This window comes from Siphateles boraxobius, unplaced genomic scaffold (assembly GCF_051911475.1).
Source record: "Siphateles boraxobius isolate OS27281-9 unplaced genomic scaffold, OSU_SipBor_1 5, whole genome shotgun sequence".
In the NCBI taxonomy this organism is placed as follows: Eukaryota; Metazoa; Chordata; class Actinopteri; order Cypriniformes; family Leuciscidae; genus Siphateles; species Siphateles boraxobius.
The window spans coordinates 22,702,494-22,715,303 of record NW_027509141.1 but is presented as its reverse complement, the minus strand read 5'-3'; the positions used below and the strand labels follow the sequence as shown (position 1 = coordinate 22,715,303).

Genomic DNA, 12,810 nt, shown 5'->3' with positions numbered 1-12,810 from the left:
TTTTCATGCATCTTTTGTAGCAAATCTCATATTTATAAAATTGTTTCTTAAATGTTAATCCGTATTTTATTCAACGGTGTTGGATTTTTGTGCATTACATTACTGGCATCAAGTAAGAAAAAAAGGTTTAGATTAAATAAAGTAAAAATAAAAGAGGAGAAAATTTGTTCAAAAAAATAAACTTTTTTTTCTGGTTGCTCTATGTCAAACAGTTTTCATCGACACGATCAAATGGTCTTGATCAAATGTGTTTACAATAGATATGTGATATGTGAATCTCATAAATCTTATTAGAAATGCAGAATCTAAAAAGATTCCGTTTAAACTTCCACCTAAAATGACTTTTCTCGAGGTGCAGTAGTCTTTTTAATGTTTAGTGACTTTCCAATATATTTATTTGTATAAATATTAGTACTTCTAGAACTTCTAAAACAAAACAAAAAACAGCTGAGATGACGTCATGGTTTTCCGGTTCAAAACGTACATATTTTTCTCTGAAGCCTGGGGTTATGAATATACACCGTTTGATTGGACAAATCATCTCACATATGATTTCTGCGTCCAATTAGCGTCCAGTCTTCTGAGTCGGTTGCCCTCTGAGATCTCGCGAGAATGTACGCGACCTTGAGTGTCAGATCCATAATGGCTGAAGATCCTGGAGGTGCTTTCTTTAATTTCACCCTCATTTTTATTGGGTTTTCGTTACCTCTGCTGGAAAGATGGCAGGGCACACAGCCTCGATAAACGGCCACAAACCCCCGCTCGCGTCATGCCCAAGAAAGGGAACCGAAAACGGCTGAAATTTAAAGCCGAAGATGTTTGCTCGGAGTCAGGTAATAATAGAGCGAGACGGGCTGATGTGTGTTACCTATAGAATAGCCAAAGTACATTTTAATGTCAACTTAATTTTTTGTATTCCTTCATCCTTTTCTCACAGTAACAGTGGCTGACTATGCCAACGCTGATCCAGCCATCGTGAAGTCAGGAAGAGTCAAAAAGGCTGTTGTTAATGCAATTGAAAAAGAAGGTAAATTCAGAAATACTAAAGTCACCATAAAATCAGTAATCATGGCGGGACAGCCTGTCACTCATTTGAGATCATATCAATAGTAAGATAATAAGTGTCTGCCCACATTTTCAGTGGCGTTGGTTCCGGAAGTATATAATTCCATTCATTTTTCTCATAGGACTTAAAAAAATGTCTTTGTTTAAGAGTTTTAAACCATGAAACAAGCCAAACAGCTACGAGGTGAATCACAACATTACAATTTTATTTAGGCTTAAGTGGGGGAATGAACTACAATACAATCAAAATATATAATAATAATAGAATTAAAAACTACTCATTGAAACATGTTGGTTAAATATGAAACAAGGTATTTTAAGTTTATTGCAAAATATGCATATAACATGTTCTCAAATATTCAAGTATTTTGAAAGCGCAGAGAAGGCCGACTGGATTACATTGATCTAATTGGTGGAATTTTCTGTACAGAATCATGGGTAATGTAGTTTTTCACCACAAATTCTGATGTTAAACACAATTGTTTAAAGTTGAAATAATGCAGGCTAATGACTTTAACAAAAGCATATACCAGGGGTGTAAAATTCTGTCATAATTTACTTACCCTCATGTTGTTCCGAAGATGAACAAAGGTCTTACTGGTTTGGAACAACATGAGGCTAAGTCAATTTTTACCGAATTTTCATTTTTGGGTTAACTATCCCTTTTATACACCTGCCTGTAATTTACAATTACAGCCTAATTAGCTGATTCAGGCATGTTTGATTAAAACTGAAACTAAACTCTACTTCAGGATGATAAATCTCCCAAAGCTGGACTGAACACCTCTAGTTCAGATTAGTAAGAAGATGCTGTTAACCAGTATGTTGAGATTATCAGTATAAATTGCTATGATGACATTTGACACTTTAAGATAAAAAAACCCACAGTGATCTTTATTCTTTTTCAGTGAAATTACTCTGTGGACTCGAGGCATCACAGGGTCCTGTGCAGGAAGTGCTCTCGTCTGCAGTCGGTGTGAGTAACGCAGTTCATGAGAGCAGTGATGAACTGGATTCAGAGGAAGGGGATGAAATCAAAGAGTCCAGCAAAAAGAAAAACAAAAGATGCAAAGGTAACCACTAGTGAGTTTTCTAATGCAGAGGTTCCCAAACTGGGGTTTATGAGGGAACTGAAGTGGGTTTGTGAGTTAATGAAAAGACACATAATAAAACAATCACAAAAAAAAAAAAAAAATGCTTCAAGAGAAGATTGTAAAAGAAATCCAGAGTTTTGGCTGAAAAGACCCTCAAAAGAGGGATACAAATATTTTAGGTTTCATTAACCTTTGTCGATCATCATGGCCTCCAATTCATCCCCCATATATACTGATTGTCTCCTCTCCACCAATAAGCTGGTGTGTGGTGGGCGTTCTGGTGCAGTATGGCTGCTGTCGCATCATCCAGGTAGATGCTGCAAATTGTTGGTGTTTGAGGAGATTCCCCCAAGCCCCCCCCCCCCCCCCCCCTTTAGTAAAATGATTTGAGTGCCAAGAAAAGCGTTATATAAATGTTACAAATTCTTATTAAAAATATCTGAATTTGTGTTCTGAAGACGAATGAAAGTCTAATGGGTTTGGAACAACACAAGGATGAGTAGCCTAATTGACAGAAATTAAAAAAAAAAAAATGGTGAACTTACCCTTCAATTTTGATATTAAATTAAAAGTTTAAATATTAACTTAAGGGGTACTACTTGAATTTGTTATTTAGGTAAAAGGGGTTTGGCTGACCAAAAAAGTTTGGGAATCCCTGTTCTAATGTATTCTGATATTATTAATTTTCTTTTTTGTTGAGATTAAGTAAACCCTGTCATTATGAATGTCAGAACACAGTGAAAACATAGATGGAGAGGAGTATCCCATTGATATTTGGCTTGTGCTTGCTGCATACATTCGTCCAGAAGACGTCTGTAGATTCTCTTTGATCTGCAAGAATGCGTGGACTGCCACATGCACTGCTGCATTTTGGAAACGACTCTACAAAAGGTGGGCTGCCGAAAAAAAATTATTTAACATATTTAGTAATATTGCAACAGTCGGGTTAATCTTTAAATTAATAATTTTAATTGTATTGTTATTCACACAATGCTTCATGGGATTGTCCTTTTGTCCCCTCATTAAAGCTGTTAAGTGCACAGTCTTGTACCTTTGTCTTTTTGTCCCATTTTTCAAGTTTGTAATGTTGGTTCACCTCGTAGCTGGTTGGTTTCTTCATGTCATAACTCTTTAACAAAGACTTTTTTTATAATCCCTATGATAAAAAGATACTTTTGGAACCATGCTTCCTGAAAATGTATGCGGGCACTGTTGTGCACTATTAGACATTTCTGTTTTCCCCATCCAGGGCATTTATGCATGACTAAGTTCCCTCTTGATGTTTTTACCTGTCCCCAGGCACTATAATCTTGATGCAGACCTCCCCGATCGCCTTCAGCCTGATTTTATTGCAAGGATGCATTGTCTTCGTGCCCGTGTGATTCGCTCGCTTTTTCACTTATATGAGCCCTTTAGCTCGCGGGTGTCCAAAAGCCCTCCTCTTCCTGAATCTACACCTACTACACTCCTCAATTCCAAGGTAGATATACGTTCTCTTTTAAATGCTTCATTTTAATTTCATTTAATTTACCCATTTAATGTGAGGATTTTTTCTGGTTCCTATAGTGTTTATTGTTTTGGATCCACAAAGTTTCTGGAAGTAGGCCAGAGCCGATGTGGGAATTCAACTTCAAGTTTGTGAAACTGGTATGCCCACAACAACATTGTTGTAAAAGCAGAATATGAGATGATTAAATTGTTTTAATATAATTTTATTTTAACTTCCAGCCAACCAAGGGCAAAAATGGATGTAGTATGAGTCTTCAGCTGCCCAAGCAGTATAAAGATGTACACACTAATCCAGACTCAGACTGTTATCTACTGCGGGTCACTACCCTCAATTTCATTTTTACTTCTGTTGTGATGGGCATGACATTGACTTTGGTGAGTTATGAGATCATCTATTTAACATGTTATGATTATGTATATAACGATGTTTAATTACAGGAGTAGGCTGTACTATATATCTGTAATCCTTTTGCTTAATCTGATCATCAGATCATTAAAGGTTTAGTTCACCCAAAAATTAAAATTGTAATTTACTCACCCTCAAGTTGTTCCAAACCTGTATGAATTTCTTTCTTCTGCTAAATGCAAGCAAGATATTTGGAACAATATTTGTAACCAAACAGTTTGTGGGCCACATTGGCCACATTGACTTCCATAGTATCACAAAAACAAACAAAACAATACTATGGAAGTTAATGGGGCCCATTAACTGTGAACTATCAATTTAATGTTCTATATATTGTGAATATGTACAGTGAGTGAAATTCGCCCATACAACATTCGGCATCAGTTGTCGCTTTACAGCCATTCACAACTCCTCTCCCGTAGTAAAGTGTCCATCAAATGCGCACTTCAGAATAGGGCTGCATGATTAATCGAAATTAAACCGCACGGGATTTGGCAAAGGCTGCGATTTATTTTATGCGCAGCTTGTCCGTGCAGCACAGCTCTGTGATCAGCAGAGTGGGATTATTTATTTTTTTACTTGTACGTCTCCGAGAACACAATATCTGCACAAGTTTGTGCTTTTAGGGTTCGGAACGACTGATAATCTGTTAGTGTTTGATTGAATGATTGAATGATGCCCAGTTTTTCTGTAACCATTTACAAGGTCTGCAAATGTATGATTTTCTAAAAGTTGTGTGTAGTAAATTCCAGCTTTTACAAATATCAAGTGACATCCAGCTTTAATGTTGAATCTATAGCCTGAGAGGAACTTCAGCATTATGCCTAGTGGTGAAGTTGCCACATTCATTTTTTCTGAAGTTTTTACTTGCATTTTCACAAGCCGTCATGGTGATGTCTTAAATAACAAAGAATCTTTCGCTCCTTGTCTTTCAGTTCAACATTAATGTGAGCACAGACATGAGGCACCACCGAGTGCGCCTGGAGTTCCAGGATTCACCAGTCATTCGAGGAAGGAAATTTAGGGGTGAACAGGGGGTGCAGGTAGTGCTGGACCCTGTCCACAGCGTGCGTCTCCTCGACTGGTGGCACCCTCAGTACCCCACATCTTCATATAATTAGACTGATGAACTCCACCAACCTTTCAATTCGGGCCCGTTTCAACCAATCATAAAGTCCTGAGTCGGTTTGGCAGTCACTATTTGTTTTTCTGTTGATTTTTAGGCTTTGCGCTTAGTGTGCTGCTTTTATGGACATTCTAGTTTGATCAGAAGTCCTAACTCAAAGTCTCAGGACATTGTAGGAGGAAATTGCCTTTAATAGTTTGGGTAGCTGCCATATTTAATTTGACATAAATGAAAACAAAGTGGGATTTCATACTGTTAATTTTCAACCTGTTTTTTTTATTTTTTTAAGTCCACCTAAAAAAATTCTTGAATGGTCTAGTTCCAAGTGCTCAAATGTACTTTCTGAACAGACTGTACTTGCCTCCCTCAGTTTTCGTGTATGGCGAAAAAAAAAATCTAATTAAATATGACAGAAGTAATCATAAGTACATGGTGTGCTTTTCTTTCCTTTTGAAAGTGATTTAGTAATTTAGCATCAAGGCATCGTAACAGTTGCATAGTCAGATTTGCACGACTCTAATCTTGAATCATGTGATTTTTATAGTTGGTTGCTTTTGTCTGTCTTCTATAGCATTCCCAAGATTCACCGGAACTTTAGATTTTTTTTTTTTTACTCTGTCTCTGCAAATTTGTGATTCGGTAAACTGGATGAATATTCAAATCTATCAAAAAAATCGTAGTGATAAGAAAAGTCTCTTAAGGCTGCGCGGGAGAGGTGTAGCTTAACACATTTTGAATAACTTTTAGATTGGTGTTAGATTTAGGGAAGAAAAGTTGACATTTCATGTATTCAGTGCTTTCTTTGGGGCCATTATGAGTTCAACTTTGCTACGGTGCATGTATGATTGCCTAGTTAAAGTGGCAATTGTCTAATTGACTGCATTGGTGAGGAAGTTTCTAAGTGTTGTAGATATTAAAGTGTCTTGGTTAAAATAATGATATTGTTTGTGATAAAGAAGTTATTAAGCTTATAGATTAAATCAATGTTAAAAATGTATTTTCTTATAATCAAATATAGAAGTTTGTGAAGTAAATTCAGTTTCTTTTAAGCCTTGCAGCTTTTTTGTTTTAGACTGGAAAGTTGCGTCAGAGGGCACTGATGTTTTTCGCTATTAAATAAAATGAGCTGGAATCTGTTCTGTGGTTCTGTCCTGCATGGGAAAGTATACTGACACCCGGTGGGCTGAAAAGATAGTGGTGTTTGTCTGATTATGTTGCTTGTTTTTGATTGTAATACCACTGAATTACACAGTGTATGATTATATACTTGCTGAAGTTAAGAACAGCAGTGCATAAAACAAATGCTTGACAACTGAATGCTGCAACTGACAATCACAATGAAGATGATACCTTTGTACTGAGTGAGGGATAACATGCAGTCAGCTGCTCTGCCTCTGCTTTTATTTGTCATTCTGGCTAAATTTATTTGCACTAATAACCGGCAGACTGTTCATTATCAGTTAATTTAGATAATATACGATTCTAAACTATAGCAAAACAACATTTGATCTTAATCTAGTTACATTTAGAATAACTATTTTAAAGTCCTCCTGTAGTAAATTGTATCCCTTAGAAATCAACTTTGATCACCAAAATTACATATTTAAACATCTTTTTCTTGTGAAAAATATTTCTTCATGCCTTAAAATATCTTGTAACTACACCCTTGCTTCGTTTAGTAAACACGGAAACATGAATACGGAAATTAGCTCCGCCTCCACTCACTCACAACAGTTTAGAGATCCACTCATTCAACTTTACTGTAGTAAACGCTGCATAATGGCAAGTGGAAATACTATTTTAATTCAGCCATGTTTGAACCAGAAACTGATTGGTAAGAGTGAATTATACAGGCTCGTCTAAAAAGTCGATGTATCAGAATGGTAATACTTTTTATGTATTGTTCTTTAGGACAGGTGATTAATATTATTAGCCTTTTGCTATCAAACCGCTAATAATGTGTTGCTTATGTTACACAAACCTGTTCTCGTTTGCCTTCTCAGACAGCTTTCTTCTAAAAATTAGTATCCTTAGAAATGCTTTGAATCACTTAGAATGTCAGTGGAGAAAGGCATATAGTTCATCATAACATCGTCGTAGTTTGTTTTATTTTATATATATCAATAGAAAAATATATACCGGGATAACCTGGCTTCTATTGAGACGGCCCTGCTTCAGAGCATAGTTAAAGATATGCTAAAGCCTGCACATACACGTTGATGTGATTGGTTAGTAGTTTGTGATGCAAGAAACACCGGCGATTTCAAACAGCAATTTTGAGACTGTATTTTTTTCACTGCAGTTTTAAGGAGCGATGGTGTTGACTTATGAATTTGCACATGGTTTGTCTTAAAGCATATTAAAACACATAGACATATAAACAACATTAAAAACTTGATTTTCACCACAGAGGTATTTAAATGTAATGTTTAAAGGCATGATATTGGAAAAAAAACTGCTCATAAAAGTCCATAGAAAGAATAACATTTGTTTGGCACTGCGGAACAGTATTTTCTAAGGTTTACATAATAAAAACTAAAGTCATCCTTTAACATTGTCCGAACTGAACGACATTTCCCACAATGCATTGTGCGCGTTGTGATTGGTGGATGCGGCTGTCACAAGTGCCTACAGGTGACTGGTGTACAGCGCTGTCACATCACAGCGCAGTGAGAAAACAAATCGCACATCACACAGGGGAGTGAGTTCTGCAGAAATTATCGAGAAGTTGTAAACGGTGCTCTTTCGCAGTTTCGCTTCCATACGAATGTAGAGGGAACTGATACCAGGTTGACTTGAAGTCTGCACAACTGCCGCTCCTTTCCAAAAAACTACGTCCCAACTTTGTACTTTCTGACCTTCAGCGGGTAAGTGATACAGCCCATTGCGCTCCACTCTTGTGTCTAAATAAGTCTGCCTCTGCTTGAGTTGCATTCATTTCCAGCTTATTCCATAGCGACGGTTTTTACATACATATTTTACATGTTTACAATAGGCAGAAATGCAGTTGGTGCGTATGCTTTTCGTTTTTGAAAGTCATTGACTTTTGTTAGAGCGAAAGTGACTCAACTGTAACTTATATTCATAAACTTAGTAATGCTTGAAATGACTAGCTAAGCTTTAAATTCAAATTGTCTACGCTCCGTGACGTCTTTATTTTTGTTATTGAATATATATTTATTTTCGATGCTGTTCACTAGGTCAAGTGTTTAAATATATTGACATAATGCATGGTTATTGCAAGTTGTATATGCTTATTGTTGGCACAGACCCATACGGGCTACTGCTGATATCTGCATAAACTCTTAATATGTAGGCTATAAACAGCGTCTTATGTAATGCGAACAGCGCAGCGTGCGCAAACCACCACATATGCGTCCCCTATAAAAGTTTAAGCTATTTACACATATTGTACAAATATAGCGCGCAAGTTATTTATAGGCAGCATAAGCAAGGCATCTGAATATACTTCCTAGTATAATGACCATGACAACTTCAGTATGGCTACAGATCTATGTCAGAGAACACATTAACCATGTTTATATGCACATGCTAGTTTTCTGATATAGCTCCATATAGTGTCATTAAGAGTTTCTTACGAAAACGAGCATATTCTGAATAAACGTACTCGCAATAAAATTATTTTTGCAATGTTTTATATATGAATATTAATATAGTAGTAATTTATATATTCCAATATTAATCTGAATATGCTTGTGCATGTGAATGCAGTCTGGTCTTACTTTCAGTATGGTGACATAATCACTGTGTAGTGAACAGTCATTCTGTCACTAATCCCAACCACAATATCATTATAATCTGTTTGAGAGTTGTATAGTAGCTAGGTGTTTTTATGATAGCGTTGGTTTGGTTCAAGTATCAGATTACCCACACAATAAAAAACCAGTACGTGGCTATAGTATAATCCAGTATTCAGATTTAGTCAAGCAAAAAAGCAAAAAACTAAACAATGTATGTAAGGTTTTTGCCTCAGTTAAACTGATAGTATAAAGTTAGTCCCTTGTTTGTTTATTATTGTGTCTTTCCCTTCTGCCATCCTACACAAACCTTCACTACGGAAAATTAGAAAAAAATTAAATGGTGTTGACTGCATATTTAATTTTTTTTCTCAAATAAAAGACTGAGAAATATATATAGTTTTTCTTTTAGTCATTCAGCTGATACAATATTAATGTATCTTTAAAAAAAAAAAACTTTTGTCACAAAAAAATACTTGTGTTGTGAGAATTTAACATGACAGGACGCTTGTGTTTAACTTTAGTTAGGTTCAGTAAGTTAGTTTTCTCTTTGATTTTGTTGACTTTCACACGCTGAAAAATTTCAGCCTCTGGCTCTTTTGTTTCTCATTAAACTGAATGGGCCTGTCCAAACGTTCCCTCCGCTGCTTTTTGTAGTTCAGCTGAATCATCCGTAGGAGAAATTTTCTGACATGCCAGAAAATCAAGTTCACCCGCAGGTCATATCAAAGAGCAACAGAAAGCTGGAGGCTTTATCTATCCTCTCTGATAGTAAGAGATAAACGCATAGTGTTGTCGCTGGTGTGGCACCACAGCCTTGTCCATCACACGCGCCGACACGTTTGACCAGCGCATTTCATCCGAACAAAGTCGGGGCATTAGGCGACAGTTATGTGTTTGTTTTGATGCAATTGAGTGACTTGAATCAGATATACAACGAGAGGAAGACAGTATGGCTGATGAAAGGTAACTCCAGAACACTCACCTCTCCCACACACCTGTGGACACACAAACACCCAGCAGTGAGGACAACGGTAAACACATGTGTTACTGTGCATTTGGGTGTTTGGGTTGGCTTGCTGTTTCTTTGTTTCCGTTACGCTGCCTTTGAGTCAAGCATTTTAGTTGAACATAAACTACACTTGTGTTAATTCTAGACATGACCCCGTCGTCTTGACTTAAAATGAGCTGCTGGAACTTGGGAACAATACGTTGTTGTACACAAATGAACAAGTGTATTAAAATTCTTCCCTTTTTCATATATAGGCTGTGACATAAGTCAGAAGGAAAATTAAATGAATTGACTGTTGTAGTATCATCATTTGATTTAATTGTAATTCAGTATTGTTTGGTTGAACAACTAGCGCCCTATGTTCAGGCCAGCACAAAGGTCAAGAAGATGTGCCTTTTTTTAGCCAACTCTTGCACCAAATCATGCGCCAAAAGCCTGCTTTGTAGATGTAACCCTTTCCTGTAAATGTGAAACCAAATTTTGTTCCTCTCTGCTTGTTTTCACAATTCTACTCTGAGGCGATACTTGAAGCTGATGAAGCGTGGAGAGAGAAAGAGCAGTGGGCCATTTAATGCAACAGCTGTTCTCAACAATGACGGAGGCATTACTGACTGAGAAAGTAGAATGTACGATGGACAATACAGCTCACTGTTCTGTTTCTAAAGTCCGGTGCACATATTTTTTTGCCATGGTTTTGCTGTCTGAGAACATTTTCAGGAATTATAAAAGATCTCTTTGGTTATGAAAAATCTGCAGTCTTGGTCAGCTTAGTGTGTCTTTTGCGATGAATCTTAGCCTAAAATTCTGCATGGAATTAAAATGAACATATTACTAAGTGCAGGTTAATCCACGGACAAAATTGTTTGTCTTTGTAATCTTTAGTCAAAATGTGAACATTTGCTCCACCTCTAGAATGGACCCTTTTCACAGAATGTGATGATGCGTTTAAACATTCATCAACATCGTAATCCAGCAATATTTTTTAAAATTTTCATTTTTAGAAATATGTATGTACATTGTCATTTATAACACTATACTTTGTATTACACTCACCTAAAGGATTATTAGGAACACCATACTAATACTGTGTTTGACCCCCTTTCGCTTTCAGAACTGCCTTAATTCTACGTGGCATTGATTCAACGAGGTGCTGAAAGCATTCTTTAGAAATGTTGGCCCATATTGATAGGATAGCATCTTGCAGTTGATGGAGATTTGTGGGATGCACATCCAGGGCATGAAGCTCCCGTTCCACCACATCCCAAAGATGCTCTATTGGGTTGAGATCTGGTGACTGTGGGGGCCATTTTAGTACAGTGAACTCATTTTCATGTTCAAGAAACCAATTTGAAATGATTCGAGCTTTGTGACATGGTGCATTATCCTGCTGGAAGTAGCCATCAGAGGATGGGTAGATGGTGGCCATAAATGGATGTGCATGGTCAGAAACAATGCTCAGGTAGGCCGTGGCATTTAAAAGATGCCCAATTGGCACTAAGGGGCCTAAAGTGTGCCAAGAAAACATCCCCCACACCATTACACCACCACCATCAGCCTGCACAGCGGTAACAAGTCATGATGGATCCATGTACTCATTCTGTTTACGCCAAATTCTGACTCTACCATCTAAATGTCTCAACAGAAATCGAGACTCATCAGACCAGGCAACATTTTTCCAGTCTTCAACTGTCCAATTTTGGTGAGCTCTTGCAAATTGTAGCCTCTTTTTCCTATTTGTAGTGGAGATGAGTGGTACCCGGTGGTACTTCTGCTGTTGTAGCCCATCCGCCTCAAGGTTGTGCGTGTTGTGGCTTCACAAATGCTTTGTTGCATACCTCGGTTGTAACGAGTGTTTTTTTCAGTCAAAGTTGCTCTTCTATCAGCTTGGATCAGTCGGCCCATTCTCCTCTGACCTCTAGCATTAACAAGACATTTTCGCCCACAGGACTGCCGCATACTGGATGTTTTTCCCTTTTCACACCATTCTTTGTTAACCCTAGAAATGGTTGTGCGTGAAAATCCCAGTAACTGAGCAGATTGTGAAATACTCAGACCGGCCGGTCTGGCACCAACAACCATGCCACGCTCAAAATTGCTTAAACCACCTTTCTTTCCCATTCTGACATTCAGTTTGGAGTTCAGGAGATTGTCTTGACCAGGAACACACCCCTAAATGCATTGAAGCAACTGCCATGTAATTGGTTGATTAGATAATTGCATTAATGAGAAATTGAACAGGTGTTCCTAATAATCCTTTAGGTGAGTCTATATTACCTTAGCAACAAATTACAAGAAACTAGTTAACGCTGTAGTGAGGGTGTTGCTAGTACAGTGGCTATGGGAGTGATGGTAAAATTGCCATCTTTCTCTCTTCTGACTGCCGTTATCAATCTTTCTCTATCTTGCCCTCTTTTTGAAAGTTGTAAAAAACACTATTGTGGAGTTTTTCTTTTGCTATTTGAACAAATGGGAACACTAAAAATATATTTAATGTAGTCTCTCATTCACCGCTATAGAAGTTTACCCAACTTTGACGACTTCCGCTTCCACCCAGAAATGTGAAAAGGGTCCATGGCATTCCTTCTCTGATGACATCAGCCTGTTGGACTTCCAGTGGCAAAGAAATCTCCTTATGTGAATTTCATTGGATTCAAGTTTTTGAGAACTTTTACACATGAATTTGCAGCGCCGACCAATAGCAAGCCTCTCGGTTCGCCATGGGCAGAGATTTGTTACTTAGCAAAACTGAAGATTCAAAATGGATGAGACACTCATTCTGGTGGTGTCTACTTGACCAGTTTTTACATGACACTGCAAAATTATAAAATGATCCATAAAAA

At 37.3% G+C, this 12,810-nt stretch overlaps 2 protein-coding genes across 5 annotated transcripts in view; both read left to right on the top strand.

Annotated features, from left to right (window-relative positions):
* Window positions 1-616: 616 nt before the first annotated feature.
* tmem183a (transmembrane protein 183A) lies at window positions 617-6,336 on the top strand. 2 transcript variants are annotated; one of them, XM_077203323.1, is made up of 8 exons: window positions 617-833; window positions 938-1,027; window positions 1,974-2,138; window positions 2,891-3,050; window positions 3,459-3,639; window positions 3,726-3,806; window positions 3,888-4,043; window positions 5,010-6,336. In XM_077203323.1, the coding sequence occupies exons 1-8, from the start codon at window positions 770-772 to the stop codon at window positions 5,193-5,195; spliced, it is 1,083 nt and encodes a 360-aa protein (XP_077059438.1). In that variant the 5' UTR covers window positions 617-769; the 3' UTR covers window positions 5,196-6,336. The 2 variants fall into 2 exon arrangements, with proteins under 2 accessions (XP_077059438.1, XP_077059439.1); XM_077203324.1 differs by lacking the exons at window positions 617-833; window positions 938-1,027 and adding an exon at window positions 1,757-1,885.
* A 1,494-nt stretch (window positions 6,337-7,830) lies between these two features.
* tfeb (transcription factor EB) overlaps window positions 7,831-12,810 on the top strand; it is a 36,836-nt gene continuing 31,856 nt past the window's right edge. Inside the window, exon 1 of one of the 3 annotated variants that reach the window (XM_077203313.1) lies at window positions 7,831-8,067. The gene's annotated coding sequence lies outside the window, so the exon portion shown is untranslated. The remainder of the gene's footprint in view (window positions 8,068-12,810) is intronic. The other 2 variants (XM_077203316.1, XM_077203315.1) reach the window with 2 other exon arrangements.